Raw genomic sequence first — 24437 nt, forward strand, 5'->3', positions numbered from 1 at the left:
ACTTCTCAGGCTTACTATTCGTTTTGGCAACATAATAAGCCTCTTCCTTTGATCTAATACGATTTTTAACTCCTCTTGTTAGCCATGTTTAGTCTCCTTCTTTTGTAGGGTTTTTATGTCTTAAAGGAATGTATATTTGTTGCAAATTATGTATTAATTCTTTAAACATTAGCCATTCTTTGTCTACCCTTATATCTTTTAATGTAATTTCCCAATTTACCTTAGCCAACGCGGCTCTCATACCTATGTAGATTGCTTTGTTTAGATTTAAGACCCTAGTTTCGGACTCAATATAAAATTCTATTCATAATAATATCCCTCTTCCCTAGAGGCCCCTTTACTGCAAATTTGGTTTACCCAGTCTATATGAAGATTAAATTCCCCCTTGATTACTGTATTACCCTTACTACATGCACCTCTAATTTCCTGATTTATAGTCTGCCCTACACTACAACTATTGTTAGGGAACTATAAACATCATCTGCCAATGTTTCCTGCCTCTTGCTATTTCTTAGCTCCACCCAAATTGATTCTATTTCTTGATTTTCTGAACTAAGATCCTTTCTCCCTACTGACTTTCCATCCTTTATTATCAGGGCTACCCCCTCCTGTTTTCCATTTTGGCCATCTCTTCTAAAAGTTAAGTATCCTGGAATATTTAGTTCTCAACCTTACTGACTTTGCAACCATGTCTCCACAGTGGATATCAGATAAAACCTATTAATTTCTATCTGTGCTATTAATTCTTTGAATTTGTTGTGAATACTTCATATGTTCAGATATAGTGCCCTTAGCTTTGACTTTTTTCTAATTTTCCCTAATGTTACCTTAGACAGTAGTAATATCTGTTGTGCCTAATCCGCACTTACTCTTATAGAATCCAGGGAAACTGATTGGTGAAAGGTATATCAATATTTTATTCACCCACTAAATCATCAAGTACAAGCTCTCACTAACTTGCACAGTATCTAGAATCATCAAAGGACAAGCTCTCACTACTTGCACAGTATACTACCTGTCAAGGCACAAGGTGATCAGTCTAGGACTTGCGGCTGCTCTTCTGTTCTCTGAGTCCTTGACTCAGGGGTATCTTCTCGAGTGTTCTTCCCCAGTTTCAGTCAGGGATTAAATCTTGTTTCCAAGACCCTCTCCTCTTACTTACTTAAAGGGGTCTAGTATAATGACATAATGATAATTCCTTATTTGGCTCAGTGAGAACCTGGTTGACACTTTACAGTTTCCCATTGTCTGCTGTGAGTCTCATCGTATTTTATGTCCATGACGACTCCTTTATCTGGTACGTGCAAGGACAGTGTCTAGAAACATCTCCTGTTCTTCTATACTGTCTACAATTTCTTGGCCATCTGTGTGCTGTGGCCACTTTCTACCCAGCCCCCCTGTGCTTCAACACACTGTGCGTTGTTGTGTGACTAGCCCCATTGTTTCAAGTAAGTTCGTATATGTTTTTACAGTATGTGCTTTTGCTGGGTCTACAGTTGCCCTTAGCTTTGACTTTTTTCAAATTTTTCCTGACACCTTAGTCAGTAGTAATATCCTCTTACTTTAGTTACTCTCTCTGTGCCTTCCTGACCAACTCTGCTTATTTTTACCCAAATCACTGCTCTTCTCTAGAACCTTGACATTTTCTTTGCTGCTTTTGTATTTACCCTTTCCTGAATTCTCCCAATCAGTCCCCGTTTATTAGTTTAAAGCCCTCTCCACTGCCCCATTCAAACATGGAGTTGCAGGATAGTTGAGCTTGGAACTTGAGGTAACAACACATTTAAGGACTTTGTAGAAGAAAGGGAGCTTGGATATGGGGTCGTGGTTTGCAAGAACAGAAATGTCAAGAGGGTTTTTTGAGGAGAAGCTGAAGATAGCAGGTTTGAAGGGGAGTTGAATTGACTCTGGGGAGAGGGAACCATTAATAATATTAGCTAACATGGAGGCCAGGAAGGGAAATAGGTTGGTCAGCAGTTTAGTTGGGCGGCACAGTGGCGCAGTGGTTAGCACCGCAGCCTCACAGCTCCAGCGACCCGGGTTCAATTCTGGGTACTGCCTGTGTGGAGTTTGCAAGTTCTCCCTGTGTCTGCGTGGGTTTCCTCCGGGTCCTCCGGTTTCCTCTCACATGCCAAAGACTTGCAGGTTGATAGGTCAATTGGCCATTATAAATTGCCCCTAGTGTAGGTAGGTGGTAGGGGAATATAGGGACAGGTGAGGATGTGGTAGGAATATGGGATTAGTATAAATGGGTGGTTGATGGTCGGCACAGACTCGGTGGGCCGAAGGGCCTGTTTCAGTGCTGTATCTCTAAACTAAACACTACTAAGGGTTGAAGGAGAAGAATGTGGGTCTCATGGACAAGATGAGCTCAGAGAAGCCATGAGGGGAGAAAGGAGAGAAACTAGAGAAAGATGCAAGTTCAGAGCTAGGGCAGGGGGAGCCTTAGGGGAAGTTTGGTCCAGTGGGTTACAGAAGGGAGGGAAGTGGCAGAGACAGCTGAATGGATGGTCTCAATCTTAGTGACAAAGAAGTACATGAGATCCTTGCACCAACTCCTTCATTATTTCTCACCTACTCTACCACCAGCCCAAACATTCCCACTCAGGAAGAAATAGTGTGGGGAGGGGATTTTAACAGGCAAGAACGGGTGGGTGGTGTTGCATACGTAGTTAAATTTGGCAAGAAAAATGTTGCAACTGCAGTCTGACGTTTGGCTGCAGCCTCCTAGAAGACATCTGCTGCACCTGGCAGATACGCATTACCAGTGTTTGTGGAAGTCACTGTCGTCCTCAATTCTGTTGTGTTGGGTTCCTTCCAGGGTGCTACCAGGGAAATATTAATGGTCTCACAGTCCAATGCACATAAATGCATAAGGTAGGATACTAATGGATTGTTTTCTAGGGCTGGGAGCTATGTAAGCTTCCCTTGCTGACTTCCCACAGGTCCATTGATTACACGCATGTGACAATCAAGACCCTACCATAGCAACCAGGAGTTTTTATCAACTGCAATGGATATTATTCTATCCATCTGCAGTTGGTGTGTTACCACAAGAAGAGGTTCTTGCAGGTGTGCACCAGATTCCCTGGGAGCCATGGTGATGCTTTCATTCTGTGGGAGTCCAACATTCCAGACCTTTTCATTACAGGAACCAGACTTAAAGGCTTGCTTCAGGAGCCAGAGGATACCCCCCTCATGTTGGCTCATGACACCTGTGAGGAACCCCACCAATTAGGCACAGGAGCACTTCAACACAAGCCACAATGACCACCAAATCATCGGAATGTTGAAGATATGCTTCAGGTGCCTAGCTAGGTCTGGAGGTGCCCTTCAATACTTGCCAGCAAGGGTGACCAGAACGATAATGGTGTGCTATGTCCTGCATAACATTACACAGCAGAGAGGATTACAGGTGAAGGAGAAAATGGCGCTCAACATTTGTCTTTGGATGAGGAGGAGGAATATGAATTTGGGGCCCCCATCGCCAGACAAGCAGTGTAAGTTGCTGCCAGGGATGCCCGATGGTTCATACAGGAAAACAGCACAAATTAAATCCTACGGCCCACTCCCACCAGCAGCACCAACTCCCCGCATCCCCCTCCCCTCCCCCAGTTTGCACTAAACAGTCCTTCAGCCATGCATTCATCCATTCCACATGTACCCAATGGGTCCCATCATATATTGACATTCAACCTGAAACAAGTGAAAGGCTTAATTGACACTTGGGATGCAATGATGAGCAAGACATGAAAGTGGTGCTGATCAATAATTTTTATGTGTCGTTATAAGAAAAGGAAACTTAATACATCATTTTGTCAAACACCCATGTGCATACCCTTGGTAAATTACAATAGCTTTCTCTTACACTTCCTACTCCTTCTACTTGACCTATCACTGTGGCCTCAGCAAAGGAAGAGACAGGCTACTCATTCCTACTTTGACTGCTGAGATACTTTTGGCCTGCTTTCTCTGGTTTTTGGAGCACCATAAGAGACTGCTCCACCTGCACTTATGTAGGAGCATACTTGGCCATTGGAAGAGGAGGCAGAATGTTGGGTACTGGCTGGGGAGCAATGGGTGAAAAGTGAGAGCATTTTGAGTGGAATTTCCACTCCCATATCCCCTTTCATCATGCACCAGTGCCACATCACTCCTACCACATTGCTGCAGACCAGTTTGGCAAAGATCAATGATGCGTTCCAAGGCCACGGATAAGGTATCTGTCATCCTGTTTAGGGTGGCAAAAATATTGACACTGAAAATCTGCTCAATGATGGTCATGGCATGCATGGCCTTATTTGAGAGCTGTGCTTGAAGTTTCATGGAGGCAGCCACCCTCTCCATTGTGGACATTCTCAAATTCCCTATGCCACAGATGTACTAGTGATTGAGTTGGATTGCACCATCCTCTCTGCTATTGTGGAAAGTGTGGGTAGTACATCTTTCAGTATCTGGCAAAGTTGTTGATCCACCTCTAGCATTTGCCTTCTCAACTAGGTCCCAGGGTTCAGTACCTGTATCCGACTGAGCAGAGCTTGGAGAGCATTGTGCCCCTGACACAGACTCACAGCTGTCCTTGCTATCAGAGTTTGCTCATGTTCACTTATAAATTCTGAATCAGTTGAATTTCCAACTATCTATCTAAGTGGACCCACCAAAGTGCGAGCATTTCCACTGGTGCATGGTTGTGACTGTAAACCCTCAGAAGGAATGAGACCCTCTGAAGAATTGATGTCATGCCTGTTCAGTGACACTTAACTTTAAATGTGAACACCCTGGAAGGGAAAAAAATGGATATGAATTAGCCATGGCAAAGGCACAATCTTGGCAATTGTCATACTCAATCTTCTCATAGTTCAGTTATTGATAGAATAAAGTCTGTCACTAGCTATCTGTGAGTTCCCAGTCTCTCCACCACTGATTGTGAAGGGACGCAGATGTGTCACCTATCTCCATAGCATCCTCCTCTGCATCTGTGAATTGGACTATTTATGGCCTCCTGTCCTCTCCCATGCATTTTGAATTCTCTTCTACAAGGGGCCAAAGAACAGACCTGTGAGTCATTGAAGGTTAGGTATTCACCCGGTGAATGCAGTGCATTCAATAAGGATGACTAGGAGGCAGATGCATCACATTGCATAAGGATTGACTTGAGTGCCAATGGTGGATGGATAAATGGGGAAGTGATGAAGCGCATAGAATGTGAGGACTGGGATGGCTGAAATTTGAGTTACTGAGCTCTTTTTCAGCCAGCATCGACTTGATGGGCAGGGTGGCCTCCTGCTGCACCCTAAATTTTCTATGTTTGTATGTGAGGAGTGATGTGATGGAGCATGCTTGGCAAGACAGAGTCAAAGGGTGGGGGAGGGGTCTTAAATGAAAGGATATAGGTATATCAGCAAATGTACTCACTTCTTACTAACGCGGTTAGGTCATTAAATTGCTACCTGTACTGCATCCAAAACAAGGTACAATACCCCTGCTGCTCACCCACTCACCTGCCTCCAATCATGCCTTCTTGGTGAGAGCCACAGTTTCTTCCTCTCATTGCTTGGGAAAAGTATGTCTTTCCTTCTCCTGGTTGCATCCAGCATTAATTCCAGGGATGCATCATTAAATTTGGGTGCTGGCCTTGCTCTCTGTGCACTCATCCTAAACACCTCCTGGATCCTTCAAATTCCAAGTCTACATTGTGCCTTTAAATAGAGTTAATATCACATCATGTGGGAGCGTAAGATGCCCGCTATGCAGCTTGAAGATGCAAAACTCTGAAGTCAAAACATATTCTCTCAGTCAAGCTGAAATCAGAGATTCTGATGCTATGACTTGACTTCCGGGTTTTTCCCACCCAATGCCACCACCATCCTCCCCACTCCCAGCCTCAGGAACCAGCTTCACATTAATATCAGGGCTTGAGAGTCAGAAGGGTTTTCACTCCGTGTAGCACTCGTAAGCAGGAGGACTTGGGAGTGGAAGAATGGCAAGAAATCCATTCTTCCACTGAGGGAGGCAAATGACTGTCTTTGTTCAAGGAGCCTGAGGACGTCAGATTCCCAATGTTCAAAACAGCAGGAAGTTTCTCATGAAATGAAGAAAATTCTGGAGAGAATGACATTTCAAGAGGTTTCTGCAGCAAAAAGGCAACAAGGGGTGAGCTTCTAAGAACAGTGGACTGATAGCTACCACTGCTCCAATAGATGCTTTGAGGGTCAGCCTGAAAACAACACTTTCACAGGGCAGCCACCATTTGATTGATAGAATTCTATCTAGAATGGCATAGACAGTAGTACCTGTGAACTTGTGCCTTGCACCAGTGGGCTGTAAGGAGTAGCCATAGATGTCACTTTTGCTCCAGAGTGACAATGAGTCTGCTTCTTTAATGCCCCTTAAATGCACATGGAAGAGCTTCAGGCATTGACCTCACAACATGTGACACTGTTAGAGAAAAGCTGTCAGTAGCTGGTTGCTCTGATACGGTTACTTCACTGAAGTGAGTCTCCCACCTTTTAACTTCATCTCAGTCAGGTAGTTTAGTTGATTAGGAGTTAGAAGAACTAAGGTATCTGGCACAAAGGATAGACACAGTGGTCAGAAGTAATTACATGTGGATAAATGGGATGTACAAATTCTCTTGGCAATTTTTGTTATAGGTTATTCTGGAAAGTAAACACAGCATGACCGCATCGAATTCTGAGTTCATTTCTGTGTATACTTGCACTTGAATGGTGGCTTGTCAATTGACGAATGCTGTGTTAGGAAGGGGAAGTGAAAGACTTGTGAGGCTGATGGGTTAAAAGGCAGGTGTGAAGTGATTTTATTTGGTTGGTCAACTTATATTTGTTGAAATCTCCAGGCTATAATTTGTTTCCTCCTTTCTCTAGTTGTTGCCTGCCCTGTTCCATGTCCTTTCTTTCCTGTGGACCCTCCTCCTGATGTGGGTTGGATGTCCTTTCCTTCCATCTTCATCATAACCCTCTTCAGCTTCTAGAAGCAGCAAGCATTTCTTCATAGCAATATCTTATGTAATATGGAGTAGGCTACAATGATGTTGGATATCCTGGCTAGACTGTCTTGCAGGGCTCCACCAGATTTATTCAAGCACCTAAAATGAGACTTCAGAATTCCTATAGTCTGCTGTACCACACTCTCATAGTCCTATGGGTCTCATCAGGCCAGAACTTGCAGGGTATCTAGCCCCATCTGCAATTAGTTGGACTTGCCCTACACCCTTTAGCTCAAAGTTTTTTTTTACCACAATGTTGCTGACAGTGTGATCTGATTAACGGGACAACAAGGGAAACAGGGCATCTGGGACCTGATTGAACAGGGCAACCAAAAGGGTATCTCCTTAAACAGCAAGATTTAAGGTATGGAAAATAAACACTGGATGGACTGAGGAGAGTAAAGCAGTGCAACTCAGCTGGCAACTTTTGAATATTAACTTTTAACCATGCATCTGCACCTTGCTTGAAGTTACTGTACCATTTAGTCATAAATAACGGTGAACACCATTAGCCTTGCTGTTATTTTGGCAGTAAATTCTGACCCGATTTATTTGTTCTCACCCTGTGCAGAAGTTTTACTGGAGTAATGAGCCATAACTAGAGGGAAAAGCCCTGATCACCAATTAAGCATCTTCTACATGACTTTGAGTTATCAGGGCTGGTCTGGTGGATTGGCACAAGATGAAATTGTCCTAAAAGCTACCAGGTGGAGGATATTAACATATGAACAAATGAAAAGGACAGAAAAAGACCAGCTGGTACATTCAGTTATGTTAAGCAACGCAAGTCTCAGTATACCCTGTAGATGTGTATTCTCTTGGGAGAAATAAGATTTTTTTTAAAACCCAGGCAAACTCAAGGAAAAATGGCTTCTGGGAAATTCCTCTTTGACCCCTGAAGGCAATCAAAAAAGTGTTCCAAGAGATAACAGTGACCACAGTGCATTACACAACAGCATACCTACCTTTTGTATGCAGCACCATCAACCTCCTCCAGGAACTCATCCACTTATTTTTCAAACATTTGCAGCAAATCTGCACTCACTGCATGAACTAGCAAACCTACTCCAAAGGTCAGTGATCTCTAGCAAAACATCTAATTTTATGCTTATGCATTCTGTACACATTTCCCCTCATTTTTATTTATTCTTTCATGGGATGTGAGTGTCACTGGCTAGGCCAGCATTTCTTGCCCATCCCTAATTGCCTGTGAAAAGGTGATGGTGAGCCACCTTCTTGAACCACTGCAGTCCATCCCGTGTAGGTACACCCACAGTGCTTTTAGGAAGGGAGTTCCAGGTTTTAGACCCAGCAACAATGAAGCAACGGCGATATAGTTCCAAGTCAGGATGGTGTGTGGCTTGGAGGGGAACTTGCAGGTGGTGGTGTTTTTTTTTAGAGATACAGCACTGAAACAGGCCCTTCGGCCTACCGAGTCTGTGCTGACCAACAACCACCCATTTTATACTAACCCTGCAGTAATCCCATATTCCCTACCACCTACCTACACTAGGGGCAATTTACAATGGCCAATTTACCTATCAACCTGCAAATCTTAGGCTGTGGGAGGAAACCGGAGCACCTGGCGAAAACCCACGCGGTCACAGGGAGAACTTGCAAACTCTGCACAGGCAGTACCCAGAATCAAACCCGGGTCCCTGGAGCTGTGAGGCTGCAGTGCTAACCACTGCGCCACTGTGCCGCCCTGTGTTCCCATGCGTCTGCTGCCCTTGTCTTTCTGGGTGGTAGAGGTGATTTGAAGGTGCTGTCGAAGGAGGCTTGGTGAGTTGCTGCAGTGCATCTTGTATAAGATACACACTGCTGCCATTGTGCGCCAGTGATTGAGGGAGTGAATGCTTAACCTGGTAGATGGGATGCTGATCAAGCAGGCTGGATGGTGTCATGCTTCTTGAGTGTTGTTGGAGCTGCACTCATCCAGGCAAGTGGAGACTATACCAGCACACTCCTGACATGTGCCTTGTAGATGGTGGACAGGTTGTGGGGACTCCAGCCTCTGACCTATTCTTATAGCCAGAGTATTTATGTGCCTGGTCCAGTTCAGTTTCAAGTAAATGGTAATCCCCCAGGGTGTTGATGGTGGGAGATTCAGCGATAACAATGTCATTGAATGTCAAGCGGAGATGGTTAGATTCTCTTTTGTTGGAGATGGTCATTGCCTGGTATTTGGGTGGCGCAAATGTTATCTGCCACTTATTAGCCCAAGCCTGAATATTGTCCAGGTCTTGCTTACATGTGGACATGGACTGCTTCAGTGAGCTTGAAAGAAGGCGCAGTACACACATGACTTGTGCGCCGCTGAGCCACCGTGATATTTCGCGTGACAGCTTATTTAAATGGAGGGGCGGAACAGCCACCCCCGATGACATAGAGGGGGCAGCAGCTCCATCCCCAGCAATGGTGTCCGGCGCCACCGCGCAGGCAGCAGCGCCATTTTTAAAGGGTTTCAAGCCCTTACCACAATTTAAATTTTTAAAGTGACATGGAGGGCAAATTAAAAGTTATAACTTTAGTAACCAATTGAAGCCCCTTCCCACCCACTCCAATGACCATTTTATGTGTTTTACACACAGAAAAATCTTTTCTTCCCATCACCAACTTTACCTGCCGAACTTTGTTACCTTTGCCTTTCTACCCCTTCCCACCATCCCCTCAGCCAACAGAAGGATTTTTCCCCACTACCCCCCACCAGCCCTGAAAATATCACTCCTCCCCCGCTGCACCAGTGTCACGCCTTGGATCTCCGAATGGAGATCCGATGGCATGGGAGTTATGGCCACTGGCCGGAATATCGGCGCGGGGCAGCCGTCTGGTCAAGGGAAGTTATTTTGCATTTTTTACTTAATTTTATTTCTAAATGAAGGCCCCGCCTCTGAGCGGCAAGGGGGCCACACCAAGGCCTCACCACCACCGGTAAAATGCATCAGGGCCTTCCTAGCATCGACGGTCATGGCGGGCCTCTCCCAGAAGTATTTTCCAGGCTCCCCCGCCATGACCCCTGACGTTGGAGGGCTGGTAAAATTCAGTGCAGTATCTGAGGATTTGCGAATGGTACTGAACGCTGTGCAATCATCAGCAAACATCCCACATCTGACTTTATGATGGAGGGAAGGTCATTGACAATGGTTGGGCCTAGGACACTACACTGAGGAACTCCTGCAGCGATATCCTGGGACTTAGATGTTTGGCCTCCAACAACTACAACCATCTTCCTTTGTGCTAGGTATTTCTCTGACCAGTGGAGAGCTTTCCCCCTGATTCCCACTGACTTCAGCTTTATTAGGGCTCTTCAATGCCACACTTGGTCAAATGCTGCCATGATGTCAAGGGTAGTCACTCTCAATTTACCTCATGAATTCAGCTCTTTTGTCCATGTTTGGACCAAGGCTGTAATGAGGTCTGGAGCCGAGTGACCCTGGCGGAACTGGAACTGAGCATCGGTGAGCAGGTTATTTCTGTGTAAGTGCCACTTAATAGCACTGTCAACGCAGCCTTCTATCACTTTTGCTGATGATCGAGAGTAGACTGATGGGGTGGTAATTGGCCGGATTGGATTTGTCCTGCTCATTGTGGACAGGACATACCTGGGCAATTTTCCACATTGTTGGGTAGATGCCAGTGTTATAGCTGTCCTGTAGCTTGGCTAATGGTGCAGCTGGGTCTGGAGCACAAGCCTTCAGTACTACATCCAGGCTGTTGTCAGGGCCCATAACCTTTGCTGTATCCAGTGCCTTCAGTCATTTCCTGCTATCCCAGAGAGTGAATCGAATTGGCTGAAGACTGACACCTGTGATGCTGTGGACCTCCGGAGGATGCCAAAATGTATCATCCACTCAGCACTTCTGGCTGAAGATGGTTGCAAATGCTTCAGCTTTGTCTTTTGCACTGACGTGCCAGGCTCCCCCATCATTGAGGATGGGGATGTTTGTGGAGCCTGCACCTTCAGTTAGTTGCTTAATTCACAACTGGCTGTGGCAGGATACAGAGCTTTGATCTGATCTGTCTGTGGCGGGATCGCCTAGCTCTGGCAGTTGCATGCTGCTTTCGCTGTTTAGCATGCATGCAGTCCTGTTTTGTAGCTTCACCAGGTTGGCATCTCATTTTTAGGTATGCCTGGTGCTGCTCTTTGCATGCTTTCCTGTACTCCTCATTGAACTACTAATTCATTCTCCCTAACTCATTCTCCAAACTTATTCAATTCAAATAATCGGTCCATGTGTACACAGTCTAGTTCCTTCATCTTTTTAAATACTTCAATCAATTCTCCCAGCTCTCTGAACCAATTTTGATAGCTCAGGATCTTGAAACTAGGTATTTATTGAATGACCCTCCTCTGAACTTTCTGTAGCGCCTCAATATCTCTTACAATGTGAGCAAACAAATGCAGGATAAGGTCATTGGCATCACACTCTAACATTCAGCAATTACTCCTTACTCCTGTAGGAATCCTCTCAGTCTGTAGAATTGGATAGCTGTCTGTTTAGCTGGTTTCATTGAGAAGAAAATAAACTGGGTGGCCTGCTGAAAAGAGCAACAGCAATGAGATCCTACGTGACTAATGTGACAAAGATCACCAAATGCTGCCTGAATGTTATGGAGGTGTAAATAGGCAGTCTTAGTAATGGCTCGAATATGAAGTCAGAAGCTTATCTTGAGGTCACATGTGACACCAAGGTGGCGAACAGACTGGTTTAATCTCAAATTTTTGCCATGGAGGGGGATGGAGTAGGTAGCTAGGGGACGGAATTTAGAGCAGGGACCGAAAACAATGGCTTCAGTCTTCCCAATATTTAATTGGAGGAAGTTTCTGCTCATCAGTACTGGATGTTGGATAAGAGGTCTGATAATTTAGCAACAGTGGAGGAATTGAGAGAAGCGGTGATGAGTTAGAGCTGGGTAGCAAAACTCTCTGTTTTCGGATGATGTTGCGAAGGGCCAGTATTTAGATGAGAAATAGGAGGGGGCCAAGCATAGATGCTTGGGGAACACCAAAGCTAACGGTGTAGGACCAGGAAGAGAAGCAATTGCAAGTGATACACTGGCTGCATTTAGATAGATAAGAATGGAACCAGGTAAGAGTAGTTCCGCTCAGCTGGACAACAGTGGAGAGGCGCTGGAACAGGATGGTGTGGTCAACTGTGTCAAAGGCTGCAAACAGATCGAAAAGGACAAGGAGTGAAAGTTTACCTTTGTAACATGAGTCATGCAGGCCTCCACCTGCAAGAATGAGGCACATTAATTTCACCACATGGACATTAAATTTCAAATTGTTTCTGGGAAGAAGAGAAGGCCTATTACAAGGGGTTGCCAAGCCCCTGGCTGGAAGGACATTTTTGCATATTGGTTGTGTATGATTGAATACTAACATGTCTGCAACTGAAGGTAGTAGCTCTCCTAGCCAGGGTGAAGTAAGTTGGGATAAGTTAAAAGCACTGTCTGTGGAGGAGTTGAGAAAAATGACTGAGCAGTGTGGGATCACTGTACATGACAAGTCTCGGAAGTCTGAACTCCAAAGGCTAGTGGCCAACCATTTTTCCCTTGAATCTGAAGAAACAGAAACAGGGTTAGAAGCAGAATCTGACAGGGTATGTTAGCAAAGATACAATTAGAACAGAGGAAACTTGAATTAGAAGAAAGAGAAAAAAAGAGAGAGAGGTAGGAGAGGGAAAAAGAAAGGGAGACGCAGGAGATGGAGAAAGCGAGAGCCTTCCAGAAGGAATGTGAAGAGAAAGAAAGACAGGAGAAGAAACAAGAGAGAAAGGAGAGAGAGAGTGAAAGAATATTCCAGAAAGAATGCGTAGAAAGAGAGTTGAAGCGGCTTGAGTTAACTAGGGGGCGACAGAGTAACCCCAGTGAAATTATGGCTAATATGGAGAAGTGTAACTCAGGGATGGGTACAGAATTGTTAAAATTAGCTCATTTAATCCCAGAATTCAATGAGGAAGATGTGGAAGAATTTTTTGTGTCTTTTGATAAACTGGCAAGGTAGCTAAAATGGCCAGCTGAGACCTGGTCTCTTTTACTACAAAGAAAGAAAACTGGAAAAGCCCATGAGGTTTATTCTATGTTACCAGATGAGAGTTCATCAAATTATGAACTGACCAAAATTGCTGTCCTCGGGGCATATGAATTAGTACCCGAAGCCTATCGCCAAAAGTTTAGAACCCTTAAGAAGCAAGCTAATCAAACTTATCTGGAGTTTGAAAGAAGTAAGCAGCTGGCTTTTGACAGGTGGCTGAGGGCTCTTAAAGTACAGCTTAGTTATGAGAATCTCAGGGAAGTAGTTCTGTTAGAGGAATTTAAAAACTCTCTCCCACTCTCAATAAAGACCCATGTAGAGGAGCAGCGGGTTCAGAGAGCCTGGCAAGCGGCTGTTCCGGTCGATGAGTTTGCTTTAATTTATAAGTTGGTTTCCCAGGGGAGAACCTTTCCTAATCACCCCCACAAATCCGAGAAGGACAAAGGGTGGAAAGGTGATCTCCGCCTAGGCAGTCCTGGGAGAGAAAGGAAAGCAGGAGACATAGGGGGCCCTCCTCCAGCCAAAAAGGAAGGTGCTGTGCGCAAGAGTGAGACCCGGAGACCTGTGTGCCTCCATTGTAATAAAGCAGGGCATTTAAAAGCTGACCGCTGGAAACTAAAGGGAAAACCTGTAGGGTTAATCAGAGCACACCTGCTCAGTGAAGACGGGACCCTGATGGAAAGCACAGCAGAACAAGCTGTGGCTTTAACTGCAGTAAGAGTGCAACCCAGGAAGCTTAGTGCGGCAAGTGCAGAAAAAGCTAATAGGATTCCTGAAGGTTATCAGGGTTTTGTGTTTGAAGGGAAAGTAACCCCATACCCCTCAAGTGGGGCCAGCAAGCCCATAGTAATTCTCAGGGACACAGGGGCCACTAGATCCCTTTTACTGGGTAAAGGCCTGACCTTACCCCAGAGAGTGCAGTGAACACCAGGATGGTGGTGAATGATATTGGAGGACAGTGTAAGCCTGTACCTGTACGCCGGGTGCACCTGGAGTACGACCTAGTTTCGGGACTGGTGACCATAGGGATTGTCCCTAGTCTGCCTGTGAATGGGGTTGACCTGCTCCTAGGTAATGATCTGGCAGGGGTGAAGGTGGTAGCCCCCACAGTAGTGAAAGAAAGACCGCAGGAGGTCAGAGAAACAGGGCAGTGTCAGAAGATGGTCCCCTGCAGTTTCCCTGAATGTGTAGTAGATCAGGCCATGATCAAACCAGCTCCCCCAGAGGAGACTGCATTGGCACTGCAGGCAGATGACCATGAGGTCTGCCTGTCCGAGACTTTCTTTGGAAAGTTAGGAGACCCAGGGAATTAATTAAATGGATTTTCCCTAGCTGAGGCTCAGCGAGCCAATCCAGTATTGCAAGAGTTAGCACTGGCTGCCCAGTCTGAAAGTGAAGTAGAGGGAGTCCCAGATTGTTACTATTTAAAGAATGAGGTACCGATGAGGAAATGGAGTCCTCACAGACCTGAGAGCAAGGAGTGGACAGTAGTTCACCAGTTAGTGGTGCCACAGAGGAACAGGGGAGAAATATTAAGAAGGGCCCACGAGACTACAGTGGCTGTACATGCTGGTATACGAAAAACTAAGCCCGCATAAGACAGCAGTTTGACTGGCCAAAACTCCACAAAGGTGTGGTGGAGTACTGCAGGAGTTGTCATATGTGCCAGGTTGAGGGGAAACCCCAACCTACAATGAAACCTGTACCCCTAAGTCCTGTACTGGTGTTAGGAGGACCCTTCAGCAGAGGGCTGGTATACAGTAAGGAACTCCCACCGAGAACAAAAGGGGCAGGGAAGGGGAAAAAGTGACCAAGAGGGCAGGTTAAAGGAAGTCCGGGAGGAATCCTGGATGAAAACCCCTACTGTCCAATCAGCCAACCCTGAAAAGTTTGAAAAATCAGACTCCACATCCTCCTACATAAATGCAGACTCTAGAAGCACCCCACCATAGTTGCTAACAGCATTTACAGGTACCTGCAGAGACAAAGAAAGACCTCTAGGGGGCAGAGAAAGCGTGAGGGTGATGTCTCACCTAGTTGAACTGCCACAGGGAACCCCTAGACACCTTTCTCACCTGGTCGTAACACATAAGATGTCATTTGTGACTTTGATAAGAACTGTTTCGGTACAGTGGCAGGAGAAGAAATCTGATTGGAGGGATTCAAAAATGGAGTTGATGGAACGATGGGCACAGATTTGGGAGCAACAACATATTCAAGGACTTTGGAAAGGAAAGGGAGGTTGGAGATGGGACGGTAGTTTGCAAGGATGGTGGGGTCAAGGGTTTTTTTGAGAGGGGTGATGACGGGAGATTTAAAGAAGATAGGGATAACACCTGAAGAGAGAGAACCATTAACAATATCAGCTAACATGGGGACCAGAAGGAGATGTTGGGTGGTCAGTAGTTTAGTGGGAGTAGGGTCGAGGTAGCAGGAAGTGGGTCTCGTGAGATGAGCTCAGAGAAAGCATGATGGGAGATAGGAGAGAAACTGGAGAAATGTGCGTGTTCAGGGCTAGGGCAGGGTCTAGCATTAGAGGAAGTCTGGCCCGGTGGGCTAGTGGAAGAGAGGGAGGCGGCAGAGGCAGCTGAGCGGATGGTCTCAATCATCATGACAAAGAAGCCCATGAGCTCCTCACACTTATTGTTGGAGGTGAGGGTGGAGGGGACAGGGAAGAGGGATTTAAGAAGATGGTTTGCAGTAGAGAAAAGAAGCCAGGGGATTTCTTTGCATTCCAGGATGATCCTGGAATAGTGAGCAGTTTTAGCAGACGAGAACAGGACCCAATAGTGTTTTATGTTGTCCGCCAAGTCTTTCAAGTCCGCATTCCTTGGACTTAAAGGAGTGTAGATGAAGACCATTCCAGGGGGGATGGCTAGGTTGAGAGAGAGTAATGGTTTTATTCGGAACCAGCGCATCAAAGGTGGAGGTGAGGGTGCAGTTCAGCAAGTCATCAGCTGCAGAAATGTTGTGGCAAATGGAGGGCCAAAGTTGGGATTTTGAAAGTGCAGTTGTAAGTGAATTGGAGGATAATTTTTTTTCCAGGGATGGATACAGAAGGAGATAGGGTTGAGGCGGTGAAGGAGGATGTGAGTGGAGAGTGATACAAGAAAGTGATCAGAAATGGCTTTATCTGTGATTGATACAGTGAGACTAGCAAGACTATGTGAGGTGGCAAGATCAAGGGGGTGGCCATGAATATGAGTTGGGGAGTTTATACGCAGGGAGCGACTTAGGGAGGATAAGAGGGTAGTGAATTCAGAGGAAAGAGAACATGATGAGTTAAGATGGAGGTGGAAATCACCGAGAATGAGAAGCCATTCAGTGCAGAGGCTGTGGGAGGAAAACAGTGAAGATATCTCGGTGAGACATGTTTTTATCATATTTGGAAGGGTGGTAGAGAATGATGATATCAAAAGAGAGGTGAGAAGTGTGGAAGAAGGTGAGATGCTCAAAAGAGGAGAAAGGGCCAGAGGAGAAGGGGGTCAGGCCAAGGTATGATCTGGTGATAAGTGCCACGCTGCCACCATTACTGCCTTGGAGGGGCAAATGGTGGAAGATGTAACCAGGCGGGGAGGCTTCATTAAGGAGAAGAAGGGTGTCATCACTCCTCAGGCAGGTTTCCGTTAAGGCCATGATGTCGATGCAATCATCCACGATAAGTTCATAGATGGCAAAGGCCTTGTGCATAAATGAATGGACATTCTAGAGGGAGATACATAGAGCAGTGGTAGGAGCTGATCCACTGGCAGAGTCCACAGAGTCAGCAGTGGGAAAGGTGAGTTGGACAGGAAGAAGATTGACAAGATTAGCCCCCAGTGGGCATTCTGGGCGGGAAGGTCAATGAGACTAGGATGGGCAAATTGGGGTTGCTGCACATAATGAGTCAGTGTCGAGTGCCTCAATGAGTCCATCAAGAATGCTAAGAGAGGCACAGAGAGAAGCTGTAGGCCTATCTAAGAGGGAGTCAAGCCTGTGACGCCAACGAGAGCAGGAAGATCGAGGAGTACTGAAGGGTTTGGGTAGGGAATTGGGGAGGCAGAGTACCTGAGAGTGGAGAAGTGAAAGGAGGCAGGACAATAGAGGAGAGGGGGCTGGGAGGGGTGACAAGAAAAGAAGTTAAAAAGAAAGAGCAAAAGTGGAAATAGATTGATGGGCCCCGAGTCCAGAGCAGCAATCAAAATGTGCACACAACTGGACTTAGAGAGAGCTCAAGTTACGTGTCTGGTTACATAAAAGATGGGAAACAGATAGGAGATAATAGGAAGGAATCCAGAGTTAAAGTCAGAAGTCCTGTAACATCCCGTTATCTCTGTAACATCACCCGACTTCACCTCATCTATTGGTGAAACCTTCGCTCATGCTTTTTTACCTCTAGACTTGATGATTCCAATGCATTCCTGGCTGGTCTCCCACATTCTACCCTCTGTAAATTTGAGGCCATCTAATCTCTGCTGCTAGTGTCTTAAAACTCACCAAGTCCCATTGGCCTATCACCTGTGCTTGCTGACCTACATTGGCTCCCAGTCAAGCATCGTCTTGATTTAAAAATTCTCATCCTTGTTTTCAAATCCTTCATGGCCTCGTTTCCCCCCTCCAGCAACCCTACCCCCCACGACCCCTCCCCCCTTCTCTGTAATCTCCTCTAGCCCCACAGTCCTCCAAAATATCTGCGCTCCTCTAATTCTGGCATTTTGAGCATCCCCGATTTTAATCACTCCACCTTTGGTGGCTGAGCCTTCAGTTGCCTAGACCCGAAGCTCTGTAATACCCTCTCTGTACCTCTCCATCTCTCTACCTTGCTTTCCTACTTTAAGACACTCCTTCAAATCTTTTTGGTCATCTGACTTATTATCTCCTTATGTGGTTCGGTGTCATATTTTGTTTTATAACGCTCCTGTGAAACGCCTTGGGATGTTTTATAACGTTAACAACGCTATATAGATATAGGTTGTTGTTGGTAGAAGGATCCGATAGCAAAGAACTTCATGGCAGTATTGATTTTGATGCAGACAGTGCTGTTCCTCTAGTGGAAGTGGGCGGCAAATCGTCAGTTGCCTCTGAGAGGAAGCACAACCTTCGGAGAAAGTGATAACCTGCGAAAACTAGGACTGATGACTTCTGCGATACCTCGCTCTAACTGTCTCTTCTATATCTTCATCCTCTCTTCAAAACATAAGAATAAAGGGATTCCCATTGGAAAATCCGTATCCTCAGTGTGACAGAAAGAGAGCGGACAGAACCTCCAGAATAACAAAGAGGTTGCTGTGCAGCTCCAGCAAACAAAGTGGCCCCGTGTATTCTGTATCAGGCTGCAGGACACAGCTATTATTGCTCATTCATTTTTATTTGTCACAGAAGTTGAAGGAAAGGGAGCAGGTATGTTGATCACACCTACCCACCACTATTTAATTGTGGTGAGTAGGCTCAAGGAAGGCATTAAAGCTGAATGGCAACATTTGGGGATATTAATTTTGGTGCAATTCCTTTGCAGTGAATCAAGGTATTTGACCTTACCATCCCATTGACTCTTTTTACCACCCTATAAACCATCTGAAAATGGGCAGTAACTGGAAGGAAAGCTAGAAGGAAAACCAACATCCAAATATCAAAATGCTATTTATGTTGTAATATTTACAGCACCAGGTTAGAGACACAGACCTCATAAAACATAAAAAATAGGTGCAGGAGTAGGCCATTTGGCCCCTTGAGCCTGCTCCGCCATTCAATAAGATCATGGCTGATCTGACCCTGGCTTCAACTCCACTTTCCTGCCTGCCCCCCATAACCCTTGACTCCTTTGTAGATCAAAAATCTGTCTAATTCAGCCTTGAATATATTCAATGACCCAGCCTCCACTGCTCTCTGAGGAAGAGAATTGTAAAGATTAATGACCCTCAGAGAAGAAATTCCTCCTCATTTCCTTCCTAAATGGGAGACCCCTTATTCTGAAACTGTGCCCCTTAGTTCTAGATTCCCCCACGAGGGGAAGCATGCTGTCAGCATCTACCCGCTCAAGCCCTCTCATAATCTTGTATATTTCAATAAGATCACCTCTCATTCTTCTTAACTCCAATGTGTATGGGCCCAACCTGCTCAACCTTTCCTCATCAGACAACCCCTTCATCCCAGGAATCAACTTAGTGAACCTTCTCTGAATTAAGAATATAATAATATAGAGCATTATATGTGCAGGATAAATTATTGTAGTAATGAGTCTTTTTTGTTCATTTTTAATCTTTTCTAGATCACAGAAGAAACCAGTAACATTTTACAAACTCTTGGCTACAACTGCACATGCAGGGGAATAATAAACGTCAAAGGGAAAGGAGAGCTGAAAACATATTTTGTAAATGCAGAAATGACACGGTCGCTGTCGCAAGGAAATCTGGTGACCTGAGAAAAAGAAGGCTCAACATCAATGATCACATGTTCAGCAGCAAAGTAAGACAAGCCTCTGAGAGAGTGTCTGAATAATTACAGTTTATACATAGGTTTGACTCTGTCCTTAGCTGCACTTACATTGCCTATGTTTTGGATATGTAGAGCTACTTACATCTAAACTCTTAGGTTTAGAAACACTCACATGTGCTGTGGACACCTTATTTGCTTCAATTGAGCAAACTAAAAGGGCCAGTTTTTACAAATGTGTCATGCATTTAAAGTTACATTGTTTTGTAATAACTTATTCATTAAAAGTTTGTATGTTCTTTTATTTACAAATCTGTCATTCGTTGTTATTCCATGGAAAAATAAAACATAATGTACATTTTTATGCATTAACGTTGACCTCATTTACCTTGATATGTAGACTACTGCTTCTGCCACCAGGGATCAGCTTTTCACTATCCTTTCCTCCATCCTCTTCACTCAATAAACTAATTACAAATTGTCTTTGCATCCCGAAGCACTTTAGAATAACTAATATCCGTATAGAAGAACTGCTGACCTGAAAATTGGATCGAGCCCGAATGGGGCCGTGATATCTGCTCATGCCTAATGAGGCTGGAGGCAGGACCATGGCAAATGGATCCGCCAGCCTTAGTAAGACAGTATCGACAAACTACAGACACCAGCCACAACCCCAGAGGCAAGTTGCTGGGGTGGTGATGGGGAACATGCATCAAGATCGGATAACTCAGATGCTGGGTGAGGGCCTCTGTAGAGTCTGGCGGGAAGGAATCGAGAGGGATACAAGCCATGGTACTCCTCAGTACAGCTCTACAAGTGAAAATTTGAAACTTACCTTTTAAGTGACAGCCTCCAGTTGTACACCTAAACAAAACTAACCGTAGCATTGTAGCCAGTTTCAGGCACATTTATTTTTATTCGTTCGTGGAATGTAGGCGTTGCTGGCTAGGCCAGCATTTATTGCTCATCCCTGTTGACCTTGACAACTGAGGGGCTTGCTAAGCCATTTCAGAGGACATTTAAGAGTCAACCACATCACTGTGGGTCTGGAGTCACATGTAGGTCAGACCAGGTAAGGACAGCAGATTTCCTTCCCTAAAGGACATTAGTGAACCAAATGGGTTTTCACAACATTCTATCTTTTCAGTTTGGAGGCATGTGGATGGTCAACGCAGCTCCAGGAATAAATGTTCAAATGTATTTTGTTAAAACCCTCCAAGATATGGTTTAAGTCTGCAAGTACCATGGTCACCATTAGACTAGCTTTCTAATTCCAGATTTATTAATTGAATTCAAATTTCACCATCTGCCATAGTGGGATTCAAAACCATGTCCCCAGAGCACTAGCTTGGGCCTCTGGATTACTGGTCCAGTGACATTACCACTGCCTACCCACATGCCCTGGATATCTACTGAGCGGTCTGGTCCAGTCTGGCAGACAGATCACTTCCAGCATGGAATGAATCGGCACATGCCACCTGTCAGATTGAACTCTTAGGCACCAGTATTACTCCTGTAAAATGGGCACAGCAAGATCCACTGTCTGTCATGAATATGTAACATCCAGCTGTCACAATTTGTTAAACTATCCATAGAAGCACATTGTTGAGTCAAGGACATTGTTAGACTAGGCTACAAGGTCAATTCCAATGTAAAATCCAAAGGATATTTTCCCAATTTTGTCTTCACTTGCATAAAGTGAGGACTGTGAATCTGCCAACAGTGCCCCAAGTAAAAATTTCAACTCTGATTTTTTTTTTAGTTCTTTGTGTGTGTAAAAGTTGCAAATGGGATTTATAGAACAGTAAGACTCCCTAGAAAATAAAAATTCAATATAGTTCATAAAGTAGAAAATGACTGCAAAAGTCAAAAAACCTCCAGTAGTCTATGGCTGGAATTTTACATTGGGTGGGAGGCCCTGCCACCGGCCAAAGGTTAGGCGCAAGCCCACCTCTGCCAGGAGCCATGTCAGGATTTTACTTGGCCCAGGCCCTTAATTGGACTTGGGCAGGACTTCCACCTCTCTGAGGAAGGAAGTCCCACCTCCAAGAGTTGCCGGCCACTGGCAGTGCTCAGTCCCAGCAGCATCACTGGCAGCGGTGGCCACTGCTGGGGCTGCACCCAGCCAACACCAGGATCGTGGACATCAGCCTCAGAAGACAGGTAAGTTTTGGGGCCTCGCAAGGGACAATTGGCCGGGCCCCGGTGAGGCAAGCTGGGGGTCGATTAGGAGGAGGGGGAATTTATTTCAGTGGGGTAATTAGGGCTTTGGTTAGGCCCTCCGTGGGGAACAGGGTGCCTGATCAGGAGGGCCCCCACGCCAGACCACAAGGAGCCTTCTGTGGGGCCGAAGGCACCCGACAGCCAGTGGTAAAATGCTAGTGGCGGCGGCAGAAGACCCTTAAGTGGCACTTAATTGGCCACTTAAGGGCTTTGATTGGCCTGGGGCAGGCAGGCCGTTTCTCGCCGCTGCCAACCCTGGTAAAATTGCTGTGGGGCGGGAAGGTATCGGGAACGGCACCCCCTCCTCCCACTCAATTTTACGCCCCCTCCCCCCCGCCCCCCACCACCAGCTCACTCCTAAAGAGGGGCATAAAATTCCAGCCTATCTGTGATGAGGCACATCTTTTATCAGTCTATAGGGCTAAATCAAATATAACCATTTTACGACATTTTGTAATAAGTTTCTATCTTTTCAGTTTGGAGGCATGTGGATGGTCAACGCAGCTCCAGGAATAAATCTTCAAATGTATTTTGTTAAAACCCTCCAAGATATGGTTTAAGTCTGCAAGTACCATTTTAGAAATCCACTACTACAGATATATAGGTCATTGCAGCAAAGTGAAACTGTCCGTTAACTCTAGCTTCACATAAGCAAGTATGAATTGTTTATGCCGCTTCTTAAATAAACTTCAGTGCATGTATCTTGTTCTTTTCTACTTGTAAAAGTCTAGTTACCCACAGAGAATGGAGAAGTTAGTTTATGCCCAGGCATTAAATAGGTGCAAATAATTCCAATTTAGCAGTCGGGCAGCCTGCACCCAATCTGCACAGGGGTTGACACCACTGCTAAATTCATATGGGGACATTTTTTTAGGTGTCCCAGGTATAATCCAATCCCCACCCCCAGACTTCCTGGGACATTTACGGCAGCTTCCAGTGAGACAGACAGTCTAACATTAATCTCTCAATGATCTGGCAGGGACACAATGGGCCGAATGACCTCCTTCTGTGCCATAAATCTTTCTTTCTTTCTGCCCTTAGGTGAGCTGCCTAGGAGGCTTGACTAGTGTCAGTAGCTTGCGCCAAGGATGCTGACGAAGGCCAAGGACCAATTTCAATTGATCCTCTGGCTCTTCAGTTTGGGTATGTGCTGATTGATCCTGAAAATGGACCCAGACAAAAATCTATCCCACAGTCATCAGCGCTGCTCCTTCAACAATCTGCCAGGAGATGCATTTCAGTGTTGCAGGAAAATACTGGAGCCAATTTTCCTGGTCCCCTCAAACTGTCCAGAATCCTTTGGTCTGTGATGGTCGACAGTAATTGTAGGCCCAACTATGTTAAAGCACCAAAATTCCCACAGCAGTATAAACGGGTGAAGAAGACCTCCTGAAACTAGTCTCCACCCCTTTTTTCCTGATGTTTCTGCTTGGGAAATGGAGCACAGGTCATGAAAATTGACACCAATTTTTCTACGAAAATAGTAATGGAACTGATAATGCATGTTCAAAAAATATCAAGCAAAGCTCCTTTATGGAAAGAACAAACTAAAGCAGATTTTCATCAGTGGTGGTTGATTCACAAAACACTGAAAATTCATTGGAGTATTGTCATGCTGAGCATTGCATTTAATAATCTACTTCAGAAACTGCATATTATAATCATGGATAACAAGGATTAAAATTAATTCAGAGCATTAAACATTTGAAGTGTACTTTAAAAGATATAATAAAAGTTAATCAAAATCAAAATCCTGTATTTATGTATACTTATGTAGCAAGGCATAAACATCAGATGATCAAACAGGCTTATCACTATCTTTTGAGAAACATTCAAATCATGCTGACAGTAATTTTTTAATGTAAAATACTGAGGAAATGTTAATCAGCAAATGTGTAATTAAATTAATCATTGTTTAGGAGAATCCCGTGTTCACGGTATAATTATGATACACTGGGAGGGACTGTTAGTTCTTTATATCAGAGATAGAAGAAGGCTTGGCTTCTTGGCATATGATACATTCAAAGCATATTTCCTGGTATTAAACTATGAAATAAACTTCTTTGTCACATTACACATATATACAGATATAGTGCTTGATTTCACATTTACTCAATTCCTCCTTATCCAGATTTACTGTCAGGGATGAAATGATCAACAATTCTCCTTAATACTGGCTGTATTATGACGAATAGGTGTGTTATGTTGTTACATTGAATTTACACAACAGGACAGGCATTTTGGCCCAACTGGTCTATACTGGTGTTTATGCTCCACAAGAACCTCCTCTCACCCTACTTCATCTAATCTTATCTGCATATCCTTTCTCTGTCCAGTCTTTCCTGATAGTTAACCTCTCAGTTCAGGTATCATCTTTGTAAATCTTTTTATGTACACCTTCTCCTTTTCCTTTATGTCCTTTTTGTAATATAGAGACCAGAACTGTACTTAAGTTTTTATGGCTTCAGCAGACATTCCTCATGTGCTTGAGATTAGCTGCCAATTTCTGTGGCATTATCAGAACCCATGGGTATAGACAGCTAGATACAGGGTACATAATTGCATACTTTATTTTTTGTGAGGGAGCGCTGGCAAATAATTCTGAAACAGAGGAGAAAAAACTTAAGACTCCTGTGTGTTTGTGTGTGTGTGAGAGAGAGAGTGGTGAAATACCCTGATCAGTCCATGGAATGTCATGATGCATATTTATGCTCATGCACTTCTTTGAGCTGGCTTTCACTCTCCCTTTCAAAATTGGCG

General features: G+C 44.8%; 1 protein-coding gene across 1 annotated transcript in view; it reads left to right on the plus strand.

Annotated features, from left to right (window-relative positions):
* The window catches only part of LOC137379590 (adenylate cyclase type 2-like), a 606709-nt gene extending 587266 nt beyond the window's left edge, over positions 1-19443 (plus strand). Inside the window, exon 25 of the mRNA XM_068050644.1 lies at positions 19291-19443. Within this exon, the coding sequence (XP_067906745.1) occupies positions 19291-19443 (153 nt within the window). The remainder of the gene's footprint in view (positions 1-19290) is intronic.
* Positions 19444-24437: the final 4994 nt, after the last annotated feature.

This window comes from Heterodontus francisci, chromosome 2, assembly GCF_036365525.1.
Source record: "Heterodontus francisci isolate sHetFra1 chromosome 2, sHetFra1.hap1, whole genome shotgun sequence".
Classification (NCBI taxonomy): domain Eukaryota; kingdom Metazoa; phylum Chordata; class Chondrichthyes; order Heterodontiformes; family Heterodontidae; genus Heterodontus; species Heterodontus francisci.